General features: G+C 44.8%; 1 protein-coding gene across 4 annotated transcripts in view; it reads left to right on the plus strand.

Moving 5' to 3' along the window:
* Positions 1–14,714, plus strand: part of LOC140207296 (uncharacterized) — a 133,082-nt gene that overhangs the window by 18,695 nt on the left and 99,673 nt on the right. The window contains exon 9 of one of the 4 annotated variants that reach the window (XM_072275791.1): positions 4,606–4,683. The exons of 2 other annotated variants lie outside the window; for them this stretch is intronic. In XM_072275791.1, the coding sequence (XP_072131892.1) occupies positions 4,606–4,648 (43 nt within the window). In that variant the 3' untranslated portion in view covers positions 4,649–4,683. Of the gene's footprint in view, positions 1–1,106; positions 4,481–4,605; positions 4,684–14,714 lie in introns of those variants that run through there. One more of the 4 variants, XM_072275790.1, reaches the window with a different exon arrangement.

Below are 14,714 nucleotides of genomic sequence, written 5' to 3' on the forward strand. Positions count from 1 at the left end.
TTTGCATTTGTTCAGTGACTGACACAGATCTCTAGGAAGGAAAATTGTCGGTAGGAGTATTTTGGGGACGGACACTGTAGGGAGGGAGTGAGGCACTGGGATTAATTTGGGGCACATACATCTGTGGGGGGAGAGTGGGCAATTGGTTTAGTCTGTGCACTGGCACGGGCTATTGACAGAGTGTGTGTAGTTGAATGCGTTTGGGGACTGACGTGGAATGTGGGAAGAGAGCGTGAAGTGGGAGTGTTTTGGTGGTTGGGAAAGGTCTGTAGGGAGAAGGTTAGGCAGTGGGATCATTTTCGGAACAGGCACGGGGCCGTGGGGACTGGGTGGATCTGTAGAGCGCTTTTGGGAACTGACACAGGTTTTGAGAGAGAGTTCGGCAGCGGGAGTTCTTTGGGGGCAGACACAGTTCTGTGGATAGAGATTTTTTTCAGTGGGATTAGTTTGGGCATTGACAGAGGTCTGTGGAAAAACAGTGGAAAGTGGGGGTGTTTTGGTTTCTAACACAAGTTTGGAACAAGAAGGCTGGGCAGCAGGATTATTTCCGGGACTCGCACGGGGCTGTAGGGAAAGAGTGTGAAGTGCGAGTATTTTGGGGACCGACACGGGGTCGTGCGGACAGAGCGAAGCAGTGTGTGGACTTTGAACTGACACTGATCTGTGGGGTGAGAATGAGAAGTCAGCGTCCTTTGGGGTGTAAAATCAGGCCTGTGGGGAGACTGTGTAGCAGTTGGAGTATTTTGGGGTCTGACCTGGAGCCTTGGAGAGCGAGTGTCGCTATGTGTGTATTTTGCGACCTATGGGGAGCAGCTGGGGTACTGAGATTATTCTGGGGTCTGACACCGGTCTGTGCGGTGAGATTGGGGCAAGGGATTAATTTTGGGGCTGACTCAGTGCTGCAGGGAGAGGATGGGCCAGTGGGAGTCTCTGGAGACTGAAACCGGGCTGTGCTGGGAAATTGGGGAAGTGGGTGATTTGGGTGTCTGCCACAGGTCAATGGTGAGGGAATGTGTCAGTGATTTTGGGTACTGACACAGGGCTGTCTGCTGCGGGAGAGTAGTCCCTCTCAACTTGTTCACCCCCCACCCCGCCTCCCTTGACAGGAAAGTGGCCTCTTATGTCGTGCAGAAGAATAAAGCTGGAAATTTCGAATGCAGTGAATGTAAATGGGACCGTTGCAAAAACGATCAGCACCGTTTCATCTGTGAGAAGTCGGCAGCTTTGTGCCCAAATATTCGTGAAAAGATCCAGGATCTCTGTCATCAGTCCGAGGGGCCGACTTGAATCAGATGACAACACCCTCTTTCTCCCCCATCTCCCTCTCCGTACCTCACAAACCCGTCCTCTCTTCTCCAACTCCCTGCCCTATTTTCCTCCCTCCTTCTATCGCTCTGTTACTCGCCATCTCGCGTTCCGTTTACCCTCGTTCCTCCAAACTCTCTCTCCATTCTCCTCCCCTCCCACCTGACCTATTATATCCGCATTTTCCTTCCTCTCGCATTTTTGCGTCCCTCTTCCCCAACTCTTCTCTTCACACTCTCTCTCCCGATTCTCTACTCCTTCTCTACCCCTCTCTCCCCATCCCACTCTGTCATTTGATTTATCCCTCTCCACCTCCCTTTTCTCTTTTCAGCTACTCGCACCTAAATCATGTGTCCTAATGTTGCTGATTCCCCATCCCTGGGGAAATAGAGTGCCTTATCTGTGCCGCTGGTGGTTTTATACACCTCTGTAATGTCACAGAATAAAACCTAAACATTCTAGGCCTCGCTCCATAACTCAGTCCGTCGTGTTCCGGCAGCATCCTCGGAAATCCCCATCTGCAGTTTTTCCAGCTTAGAGGCATCTTTCCTACAGCAGGGCGACCAGAACTGAAGACCGTACTCCAAGGGTAGACTCACCGTTGTCTTGTACAACTGCAACGTAACGTCCGACTCCCGTACTCAGTGTCCTGACTGATGACGTCCAGCGTGTCCAATGTCCTGTCCACCTGTATCGCAGGTTTTTCACCGGATTCACGGTCTGTTTTATTATCTGGGACTTGTACCACCTGGGATTTGATCTTTTTGAATGATCTGTAGGGCACAGATATGTAAAATTAATATGAAATGCCAAAAGATAAAAATACCACAAAGAATGCCGAGGTGGTGCTCATGCGTTCAAAAGTATGATAGAGGAGGGGAAGAAGGTGTTCCTGAATCGTTGAGTTTTCATCTCCTGTGCCTCATGTCCGATGGTAGTAACGAATAGGAGCTTGTCCCGGGGTGAGCGGCTTCAGTGATGAATGCCGCCTTCTCCAGGTAACGCATCTTTTTTTTTATTCAATTTCAAACTTGACTACATAGAATAATATCTACCCTCCCCCTCCCCTTAACCCTTCCCCCGTTACATACCTCTACCTAAAAAAAGAGAGACAAAAAAACAGGAAAAAAATGAAAAGAAAGAAAGACAGACTGCCTGGATATTGGAAGGTCTCCACATGTTCCATGGGATTCGAAATAAATTTCATATATGTATTTGTTTATTTCCCCAATGGACCAACATCTTTATCATCAGAGCACCTATATATATAATCCTATCTTTTGTAAATAAGGGCGCAAAATACTCAAAAATGTATCATATTTATTCCTTCAATTATAAATAATTTGTTTTCAAGTGGAATACAGCCAAATATTTCATTATTCCAACGATCCATACTTAAATACGAATCCGATTTCCATGTAACTGCAATAGCCTTTTTGGCTACTGCCAATGCAATTTTTATAAATTCTTTCTGAATTTCATTCAATTTAAGTTCCGGTTTTATCCCTTCAATGTCACCTAATAAAATAATATTGGATTATGTGGAAATTCTGTTCCAATAATGTGTTCCAATAAAACTCTTAAGTTTATCTAAAAAGGTTGAATTTTGAAACAAGACCAAGTAGAATGTAAAAAAGTACCAATTTCTTGATTACACCGAAAACATTGATCAGATAAGTTTGTATTTAATCTACTTATTTGTTTGCTGTGTAGTATATAATTGTTGTAAAAAATATATTGTACTAATCTGAGTCGAAGTTTTATTGTATTTGTCATATTGTCAAGACATAGTCTTGACCAACTTGCTTCATCAATATTAATATTCAAATAATTTTCCCATTTTTGTCTTGACGCATGGATTCCTTGTTTAATCAGATTATACATAAAATAAGTTTTTTTAAAATTTTTTCCTTTTTGAATTATAGTTTCAATTAAATTAGGTTTCGATAATAACATTGTTTGACCCAGTTTCTCTCGTAAATGAGCTCTTAATTGAAAGTAACAAAAGTGTTATTTTATACTTTATATTTATTCTTTAATTGTTCAAATGACATCAATATACCTCCTTCATAACAGTCTCCTATACATCTAACCCCTTTTTGATACCAATTATATAAAAGTTGATTGTTGATTTTTAAAATTTGGAAGTTGTAAGCCTCCTAAGTCAAATTTCCATGTCAAGTTTCCCAACGATAAACTTGACATCTTACTTTTCCAAAGAAATTTCTTCACACATTTATTTAACTCTAATAAAGAAACCCTAATAAATAAAGACTGTAATCTATGAAATATATTCATTTTTATAGCATTAACTCTACCTACTAATGTTATTGGTAAGATCATCCAATTGTCAAGATTTTCTTGAAATTTTTTCAACAGTGATAAATAATTTAATGTATATAATTTATTTATATCATTATCAACTCTAATACCTAAATACTTTATGCCATTTATCGGCCATCCAAATTGAGTTGCTAATCCACATTGACTATAGTCTCCATTAGTAAGGGGTAAAATTTCAATTTTTTCCCAATTTATTTTATAGCCAATAACTTTCCCATATTCTTCTAACCTAGAAGATAATTTCCGCTACGAATGCAATGGGTTTGTTAAATAAATCAAAACATCATCAGCAAATAAATTAGTCTTATATTCCTCCTGATTTACTCTAAAACCCTTAAAATCTGAATCAATTCTAATTAATTCAGCTGATGATTCTATCGCCAATAGAAGTAAAGCAGGTGATAATGGACAAGCTTGTCCAGTTGACCTTTTTAACTGGAATGGTGTTGAAATTAGGCCATTTGTCACTACTTTAGCGTTGGGATCAGTATTTAAGGTTTTAACCCAATTGGTAAAAGGTACTCCTAACCAATATTTTTCTAATATTTTAAATAAAAAAAAATCCCACTCCAATCTATCAAACGCTTTTTTCTGCATCCAAAGCGACTACCATACTCATTTCCTCCCTCTTCTGTGCCAAATGAATTATACTGAGTAACCGAGTTACATTATCTGCCGATTGCCTATTTTCAGTAAATCCTGTTTGATCAGTTTGTATTAATTTTGGTAAATATTTAAATAATCTGCTAGATAAAATTGTTGCTATTATTTTATAATCCGTATTACACAAAGCCTGTACGATGCTGGTTTTAAAGGATCTCTCTCTCTTTTTTTGACAATACTATTAAAATCACTGTCAAAATAGACTCTGGAAGTTTATGTGTTCTTTCCGCTTGACGTATTAACTCCATAAAAGGAGAAATTAATAAAGCTTTAATTTTTTTTTGTAAAATTCAGGCGGAAAACCATCGTCTCCCGGAGATTCATTATTCTGAAGTGAACCTAAAGCTTCTTCAACCTCTTTTAATGTAAAAGGCAAATCTAATCACTTCTGTTTTTCCGAATTCAAATGTGGGAGAGTTATTTGTGATAAAAATCTTTCTATCTCATTACCATCATTTTGTGACTCCGATTGATATAATTCAGAGTAAAAACTTTTAAATGTTTCATTAATTTCTAAAGGTTTATAAGTAATTTTATTTGCACTTGTTCTAATTGCATTTATCGTTTTGGAAGCCTGTTCTGTTTTCAGTTGCCAGGCAGGAATCTTGTGTGATCTCTCACCCAACTGATAATACCTCTGCTTAGTTCTCATAATTGCTTTTCCCTTTCGATATGTCTCAAGCGGATTATATTGCAGCTTCTTGTTGACATGTTGTCTTTGTTAATTCTGTCATATGTCTTTGAGATTCTTTTTCTAATTATGTAATCTCTTTTTCCAGCCGGTACAGTTCTACCATATATTCCTTCTTAATTTTAGAAGTATAACTTATTATCTGACCCCACAAATAAGCTTTCATCGCGTCCCATAATAGAAATGTATCATCAACTGAATAAGAGTTTGTATCCAAAAAAAAATCTGTTTTCTTCATAAAATCAAAAAAATCTTGATGTTTAAACAATATTGAATTAAATTTCCATCTATTCGTCGATTCCTCCTTATCCATCAGTATTATTGTTATTATTAAAGGAGAATGATCGGACAATATTCTCGCTTTATATTCCATACTTTTCACTCTGACTTGATTATTCGTTGATAATAAGAAAAGAAATCTGTCCTTGAGTAAGTTTTATGTCTGTTAGAATAGAGCGCATAGTCTCATTCTCTTGGGTTAATGCTTCTCTATATATTAATCAAATTTAATTGTTTCATCAATGATGAGGTTAATTTTACTACTTTCGAATTTGTAACAGCCTTGGTTGATCTGTCTAATACTGGGTCTCGACAAAAGTTGAAGTCTCCACCTGTTAATATTTTATCGTGAGCGTCATCCAAATTCAAAAAGGCTTCTCCTATAAAAAATTTGCACCATTTACATTTGGAGCATAAATATCCATGACAGTCCATAATTACGAAAAAAAAGTTGACAATGTATAATTATATATCTCCCCGCAGAATCAGTTATTACACAATGTATTCTAATTGGTAACGTTTTATTGACCAAAATTGCAACCCCCCCCCCCCGCTCGCTTTTGAATTAAATGAAGCTGTAATAACACTTCGCACCCAATCTCTTTTAATTTCTGCTGTTCTATCTCTGTTAAGTGTGTTTCCTGCAAGAAGGATATATCTACCATCATTTTGTTAATATGTGTTAAAATTATTATTCTTTTCACCGGTCCATTAGGTCCATTAATACTAAAACTCAAAAAAAATCAACATGTCAGTCATTATTCTCATCAACATTACTCCAATCTATAGCATTACTTAACATCTCAACTCTCATATTTCCTTGGTACATATCTTTAAAAATCACCATGTTGCTATATGTCTCCACCCTCCAATCATCCAGGCCAAAAGAAAGAAATAAAAGATACATAAATTATAAAAAAAAGTAACAAAATACCCCCTACCAATGTTCCGAATAACAAACAAAAACACAGCAACCCCTCCCCTCCATTTTGCGGGCCATGGTTGCCGCCATGATTACACACATGAATCCGGTAGCGATTGATCAGTAGTTGTTCCAGCTCCCCCCAGCAAACAAACAAACTATATATATATGTGTGTGTGTGTGTGTGTGTGTGTGTGTGTGTGTCTGCAGTTTGGGCTGCCGCCTGCAGAGCCCTTTGTTTATCTTGACATCTTAAACATTTTATTAAAATTGATCGCAGATTTTGGTCCCGATGTGGTTTTCGTCTAAAAGCTCTATCTGCCCTTTCAATTTCAATTGACCGATTTCCTCTTCCATTTGCAAATTTTCCGGGATCCATCTTTAAAAAAATTCTATTAGATCCCCCTCCATACCTTCTTTAAGACCAACAATCTTAATATTATTTCGGCTACTAAAATTTTCCAGCACTTTCACTTTTTTTTTTCCAACAGCCGTTTTCGTTCTGTTGTTCAGGCAAGGATATTATCTTCTATCTTTTCCACTCTATCTTTGGTGTCCTCCGATATTTCTTCCAAGCTTTCAACTTTCTTATCAGTTTTGTCCTTTTTTTTCATAACATTATCAAACATACCCTACATGTTTCTAGCATCTGTTCTTTTACCTTGAATTCAACCATTATTTGCACTAAGGCCTCTTTTATGTCTCCACGACGTACTTTATTTTTAATCTCCTCTTGTTCTTCTTCCTCCTTTTCTTCAGCAGTATTCACCGGGGAGTCTGATTCTAACTCCGAATCACTGTCACTTTCAGTGGCAATCGGTCCTTGTAGTTCGGCTTACACCGATTTGCGCATGCCTGCTTTTTTATGCATGTGAAATTCCCGCCTCTTCTTCCAGGAGACCGCTGCCGCCGCCGTTGTCACCCGCTCTTCAACGTGGGAGACAAAGTGTGTCTGCTCGAAAGGAGATCCAACCTGAGCCCAAGGTTCCGTCGCAGTAGTAGGCCCTTTTCTCTTCCCAGCTCGCGGTGTCGTCAAAACGGTAGTCTTCTTCGGTTTCTGTTTACAAGGCATATCTTAAGATAATCTTGTGTAGTTTATAAGTAGTTTTCAAACAAATATTTATTAACTTTGCTTTATTTAAACGATACTTTACTGTCTTTTTTACGGGAGAGCTGATTTCCACGTCTCGATCCTACGTCATCAAGTGACGTCCCCAGGAATCGCATCTTGAGGATGTCCTCGATGCTCGGGAGTGTTGTGCTCGTGATGGAGTTGGTTGAGTTTACACCCCTCTGCCGCCTCTGGTGACCTTATGCATTGTGCAATCCTCCCTGTTTCCGTGACTCCCTGCATCCTCTGCACCACACCCCGGACTAGTCACTCTATCCCTTCTCTTCACCTTTGCCCGTCTTCCCCTCCTCCTGCCCGTCTTCCCCTTGCTCTTCTGCACCCCGCTAGTCTCAGTCAACAACAGCAGGACCTGCATCCGTCCTTGTCTTCCTTCCTCCCCCGACGACCCACTTCGTCATAAACCCTCCTTCCCATCCCCGTCACCGTCAGCCACGGCTTCCCCTACAGCCCTAGCCTATTTCCTCCACCGCCAACCCCTTCTGCACACACCGTCTCCATCAATACTCCGTCCCCTTCACTCTTTGTCGTCTCCACTATCTCCTCCTTTCGAGCCTCCTCTCGCCGTCTCCTTGACACGAACGATCTTCTGCAGCCATCCACGTTTCCATTAACACTTTACCTCCTCCACAGCCCTCCTTCTCTCTGTTCATATGGAACTCTGGGGGAGGAATTGGGAGAGGCGTTGCCCTGTGTTACACCATCCCGCCATCCTCCACCGGATATCGATCCCACGGTTCTGAGCCTCAACACTGTTCTGTGTAGTGGTAGCAATGCCTGGCCAAAAGAGTTGAATGCTCCTCTTGCGGGATATGGGAAGGTGGGGGTCCTTCAGGGTTCCTGACAGCTTACCGTGTAAGAAAGCCATACAGCTGCCCTTACTCTGCGTTGCAGAGTTGGAACTGCAACTGGATGAACTTGGGATCGTTCGAGTAATAGAGGGGGTTATAGGGATGCCAATCAAAGAGGTATTTACACGCAAAGTGTAGGACACAGAAAGCTGAGTAAAATTCAGAATGTGAAAGTGGCTAAAAAGGCAGGGGCAGTGTAGAGATATCTTGTGGCCTACCCGCTTAATAACAGGTATTCCACTTTGGATGGGTGGAGAGAAGTGCAAATGACCGATCATAGCAAAGACTCATCGGTCATTTCTCCGGCACTGAGTGTGGTTTGTGGTTCAAAAGGGAAGAGGGTGAGATGTGGCGAGGTGTATCGATGGGGTTTTCTTTGGTTGGGGAACAGAAAAGAGGTACTGTGGGCGAGAACAAGATTTCTCGATGCTATGCGGTCGTTATAGACACCATATATAGGTAAAGAAGAAGGAGCCAGTTCTGCAAATTTGGAACAACGTCTTCGGATATGCGTATCGCTGGACTCCCTTTCACGGAAGGTGCGACCTCTACAGACGAGACGGTTTCATTTCATTTCAATTCAATTCAACTTAAATTTAATTGTAATTCCATCATACATGAATGCCCATGAATACAGACAAGGACACACACACACACACACACACACACACACACACACACACACACACACACACACACATTTATGCAGCTTGAGGGCTCATGGACACTTTGAATGCCACCGTAATCTACAATTGTTCACAACAGAGGTTGTCTTCTGCCGAGCGAACACTAGGGGGCAGCACAGACTCCTGCCTGGAGGCCGCGCCTCACCGCTCCGACGTTGTTCAGCTCCTTCATTTCTTTTCTCTTGAGCCTCTCTCTCAGTTTACTCCTGAACTGGGTTGGAACTAATATCCCGGCGGTAATGTTTGCCATTGAAAGCTGGGGGGAGGGGGGGGGGGAGGGGAGTGGTGGAATAAACTGGAGTTGCTGGAGGATGTAAAGAAGAACGCCATTACTGAGAGTTGACTGTTTGTGGGACAGATGTTTTTAAGTCCTCAGACAAAGTCAGGAAGCAAAAAGTAGAGCCTTCTGGAACTAATGTTCTGAGAGGCGTAAGTTTCAGTGCAAGCAGGATTGTTCGAAGGGCAGATGAGCTCAGGGCAGGGGTCCACGCCCCTGAGCCTGGCATTGTAGATATTAGTGAAACGGGGAGTGGTGTAGGGTTTGTGGCTGACAGTGACGAGTTTGGTCGTCGGGAAAGGAGGGTTGACGACGAAGGGGGTCGTAAGGGGTGAAGTGGCTTATGGAGAGAATTAAAGTGTACAGGGACAGCTGGTGATGACAGAGACAGGCGGTGTGTACAAGAGAGAGGGGTGGCCATGGAGATTGGCTCGGGTGAAGGAAAGATAACGTGATTAGAACCAAGAGTGGTGCCGCAGGACGGGGGATTGACAGAGATGGCGGGGGAGAGTAGCAGAAGAAGGAGTGGTTGACATGCGTAGTGGTGCAGAGGAGGGAGGGAGTCACGGAGACAGGGAGTGTCTTAGGGGAGGGATAGGGCGGGATAAATGCTGAAGGCGTCGGAGAGGGAGAAGATGACAGAGACGTGGAGGATTACTGGTAAGTAAGTACACGACCTTCTCTATCAAAGAGGATTGAAACAGAGAAAACAGCGCAGCAGTTATCCCTTCACACACTCCAGGGTTCAGAAGCTCACCACCCCCAGCACTCTGCCGTGCTAGTAGTACGTAATAGTGTATCTATCTCGGAGGTTGTGCGTGTGTTTGCGTTCAGATGGTGCGCATGGAAGAGGAGGGAAGGGTAAGAGAGGGAGGGCAGTGAAGGGGTGCTGAGATGTCAGTCACTGGGAGGAAGTGATGCCGAGCCACACCAGCGGCCTGTCCACACAGAACAGTGAATAGCCTCAGAACTGAGAGAACGATATGCGGTGGAGGGTGGCGTGGTGATGTAACACCAGACGTCACCGGTCCCCCTTCCTCCCCACAACTCCCTATGAACACAGAGAGGGAGAAGTGTAGAGGAAGGAGAGGGATGATGGAAATGTGGAGGGCTGTAGGGAATGGCGCGAATCGGGGAGCCGGGGAGAGGAGTTGTGGAAGGAGGGATAACGGATCGGCGGGGGCGCTGGAGACGGAGGGTAGATGGAGACGGGGTGTGTAGAAAAGGAAGCTGGTGATGGAAACCCGGAGTGGGGAGTGTCGGATAATTCCTGACTGAATGTGGCGAGGATGGTCGTCGGGAAAGGAGGGGTTGACGATGAAGTGGGTCGTAGGGGAGAATGGGGCTGACGGAGACAGCGAAGGGTGCAGTGACTGCTGGTGGTGACACAGACTGGCGGTGTGTAGAAGAGCGAGGAGATCAGCGAGACGGGCAAGGGTGAAGGGAAGGGACAGGGTGACTAGACCAGTGAGGTGCCGAATATCGCGGGATTGCCAGAAACGGGAGAGGGAGAGTAGGGGAAGAAGGATTGACTAACATGGGTAGTGGTTGCAGAGGAGAGCGGGAGTCCCGGAGAGGAGGAGTATTTTTGGGAAGGAATAGGGTAGCGTAAAGCGGTTAAGATGTCGGAGAGGTTGGAGGTGACGGAGACGTGGAGGGGTGACGATGAGTACGTACACGAGTTGGGAATGTCACGTTACAGTTGAACAAGATTGTTGGAGTGGGGCACTTTGTTCGGCTCTGCTCGCTCCTTCTCTTCTGTGACTCCTGTCTCGAAGGTCGATGTTAGAATCTTCGTTCAGGTGAGTGAAGCCTCGAAGAGCATCGGGTTCCGATATTGTACCTGGTAGGAACTTTGCCGACCAATATGCTGGATTGTCCAAGAAGCCGGTTGTGTGGAAGGCAAATACAAGGTTAGCATTCCTTTCCAGAGCAAGATTTAATTTGAAGGGATTGGAGTGTGCCTTGCTCTCACTTTCCCTTTAAGACTGACTATTTTTGCCTGTCAGATTCCTTCCTGGAGTGTCTGCAGTTAAAGGTCTGATGCCGAGCACTGAGTCATCAACTGGGTGATGCATTCCCAGCACTATGGCTTGTGATTGAAACTTTGGATGACTTTACTGCCGTCTTGTTAATTTTGTGTCCGAGTGTAAGGTATTCCAGACCTTCCTCTGTCCTTGGGTTGATCACCATCCAGAGCTCCCTCGCTACAGAAGGTGTTGCCACGTCAGGAGTTTGTGACGATTTGGTCTCTCATTGAACACGAGCAAATTTCTGCGGATGTCCGCTGGAGGGCGCTCTGACCATCGCATCACCGCCTGGTGTGGAGTCGGAAACGACCAGGGTGGCCAGAGGCTGCAGAGGGATGTAGTCTCAGCCAGCCCCGGCACGGACACCAAGCTCCCACCGCCGAGGACATCCTCGAGAAGGCAGCATCCATCACTGAGGACCCTCACCACCAGGAAACGCCCTGTGTTCGTTATTACCATCGGAGAAGCGTGAAAACTTAATGAGTCAGGAACAGCGGAACACCTTCTTCCTCTCCTCCATTACATGAGCACAATCTCGACAGTTTTGAGGTATTTACTATTATTTTGTAATTTACATTAATTTTCCATCTTTGCGCCGTACTGATGCTGCAAAAGAAAAAGAATCTCAGGTGGTACAACTCACAAAGAATAAATCAGATCGTGAATCTGGGACAAAAGATGCGATACAGGTGGACAGGACATTTGGAACACTGGCCTTCATCCGTAAGGACACTGAGTACTGGATGGAGCGGGGTGGGCGGGGTTCACGCTGCAAATGTATGAGACGTCCGTGAACCCGCAGATGGAGTAGGGTGTTCGGTTTTGGGTGCCCTGCTGCAGGAAAGATGCCATTCAGCTGGAAACAATGCAGGTGGAGATTGCCGAGGATGTTGCCAGGACTCGAGGAACTGAGTTATGGACAGATGAGGTAAGTCAGGACTTCATTACTTAGAATGTAGGGGTGACCTTACAGAGATGTATATAAACACGAGGGGCACAGATAGGGTGAATATGCACAGTCGTTCTGTCCAGGGTCGGGTAATCGAGAATCAGAGGTCACAGGATTGAGATGTGAGTGGGAGAGAGAGAGGGAGAGCGAGCTGGGCTGGATAGGTTGCGAGAGGGACGTCGACGGACCAAAGAAAAGAGAGGCTGAGATTGAGAGAGAGGGTGCGATAGAGGAAGAGGGAAGTTAAGTAGGGGCGAAGGGCAGTTATGAAGGGGGAGTGAGAGACTGGGATGAAAGAGGGGTTGTTAATTGATTCAAATCGCCCCCAGTGGACAGAGATCCTGGATTTCTTCAGGAATATCCGAGATCAAGGATGCAGCCGAAATGGCAGATGAATCGCAGATGAAATAGTGCTTTTCAGGACTGCAAAACGAATGCTGACTGGACGATTTACATTCAATGCATTCGATGTTTCCGGAATATGTCTTGTACAGGACATTAGAGGTCGCTTTCCTATCAAAGAAGGTTGAAACAGACTCAAGAGAAGCAAAGTAGACCCAGTAGACAAGGCCGAGAGTTTTTTCGAAATATTCCAACCACTCCATTCTCTCTCCACGGCCTCGTGTCAGTCTGCAAACTAATCACACTGCACCGCGATCTTCCCGCAGCCCCGTGTCAGTCTCCAAACTATTCTTATTGAACCTCCCTCTTCACACCTCCCTCTTCACACCTGTGTCAGTCTCCAAACAAATCCCACTGACCCACTCTCTCCCCACAGACCCTGTGTCAGTCTCCATACTAATCCCACTGATACTCCTCTTTCCCACAGTCTCTAAACTAATCCTACAGACCCACTCGCTCCCCAGAGATCTACGTCAGTCTCTAACCTAATCTCGGTGACACACACCAACAACGCAGTGCCCTGTCAGACCCAACCTCACCCGTCTTCTCATTTTCCACTCCAGTTATTTCCGTATGGGCAGCAGACAGCATTGAAACAAAATTCTGTTGAATTAAAATTAGTGTATTATTGCCTAGCAGGAGCTTCACTCTCAATCAAACCACGGGAGTCTGTGATGGGACGGTGTGGAGGGAGATTGACTCAGTCTCTCAGCCCTGAATTGTGTGATGGGACGGTGCGGAAGGAGGTTTTCTCTATGTTTAGCCCCAGGAGAGTGTGCTGGACAGGGGTGGAGGTAGCTTTATTCAGAGTATGAGATCTGGCGAGTGTGATGGGACTGTGCGGAGGGAGCCTCACTCGGTGACTGATCCCGGGAGTGTGTGATGGAACGGTGTATAAGAAGCTTCTCTATGTGTCTGACCCCGGCAGTGTGTGATGGGACGGTGTGGAGGAGGCTTCACTCTGTGTCGAACCCCGGGAGTGTGTGATGGCTCGGTGCAGAGTGACCCATCAATATTTGTCTCATCCTGGTAGACGTGGGAGACATGTGGATATCTCTTCTGGTGGTGTGACACATATCGCTTCATGCTTTGAACTCATTTCGAGGAGACTTGAATTAAAGTTTAAACATGGTTGCGTCGTTCCAGTGTAAGATGTTTCTAACGTGGACAGGAAATAAAACCGGTCTTTCTATCTGACCCAATCCTTCGAACACGTTTGTAGTGGAAATCAGGAGTAAGGAACTGTAAATCTCCCTCTCCGTACCAACTCACCCGCATGTGTTTAGACGGAGAGTGCAGACCGTCCACTGTCCCACGTTTTACCATCACACACTCTCGTGATCAGAGGCAGAGTAAGGCTCACTCAGCAACCACTCAACACACTCTGTGAGATCAGACACACCGTGAAGCTCCCTCCACACCAATCACAAATTCCCGGGATGAGTCTCAGGGTGAAGGTCCATCCACACCATCCCAAAACACTTTTCCGTGGTCAGACACAGACTGAGTTTCCTCCACACCAATCTGAACAGCGGGGGTGAGATCCACGGTGAAACTCCCAATACACTATCACTGCACATCCACCAGGGGTCAGAAAAAGATTGAAGCTCCCTCCACACCGCCTGAAAACACACTCCTCGAGTCAGACAAAGAGTGAGGCTCCCCCCTCACAGTCCCATCACTTATTGCGGGGATTAGAGACAGTGAAGACCCTTCCACTGCGTCGCAACACCCCCCCCCCGGGTTCAGTGGCACGTGTAGCAACACGTGGAGATCCTGCCCTTTAATCTAATTCCCTGTATCCCTCGTCACGTATCCTCCCCATGCTATTCGTAGCCAAATCGAACACGACCACACTTGCTCCCCAGTGGGTCTTGGACCATCTGTACAATTGCAATACCGACATCTGGCTGCGGTTTATTGACAACAGCTCAGAGTTCAGCACAATCATTTCCTCAGTTCTTATCCACAAGCTCCAAATCCCGGGCAGTGCATCTCCCTCTGCAACAGATGTTTTGCTTCCTCATCGGGAAACCACAGTCAGTGCAGCTCGGTCATAACATTTCCCATCTACAGACAGTGCTGAAGTAGCAGAGAGAAATGGGCAAACTAGTGGCTGTGTAACACCGTGTCTAGAGGTGCGTGACCTCGCATTTTGATAGAAGAAATTAAAGTGTAGACTTCTTT

This window comes from Mobula birostris, chromosome 13, assembly GCF_030028105.1.
Source record: "Mobula birostris isolate sMobBir1 chromosome 13, sMobBir1.hap1, whole genome shotgun sequence".
Taxonomy (NCBI): Eukaryota; Metazoa; Chordata; class Chondrichthyes; order Myliobatiformes; family Myliobatidae; genus Mobula; species Mobula birostris.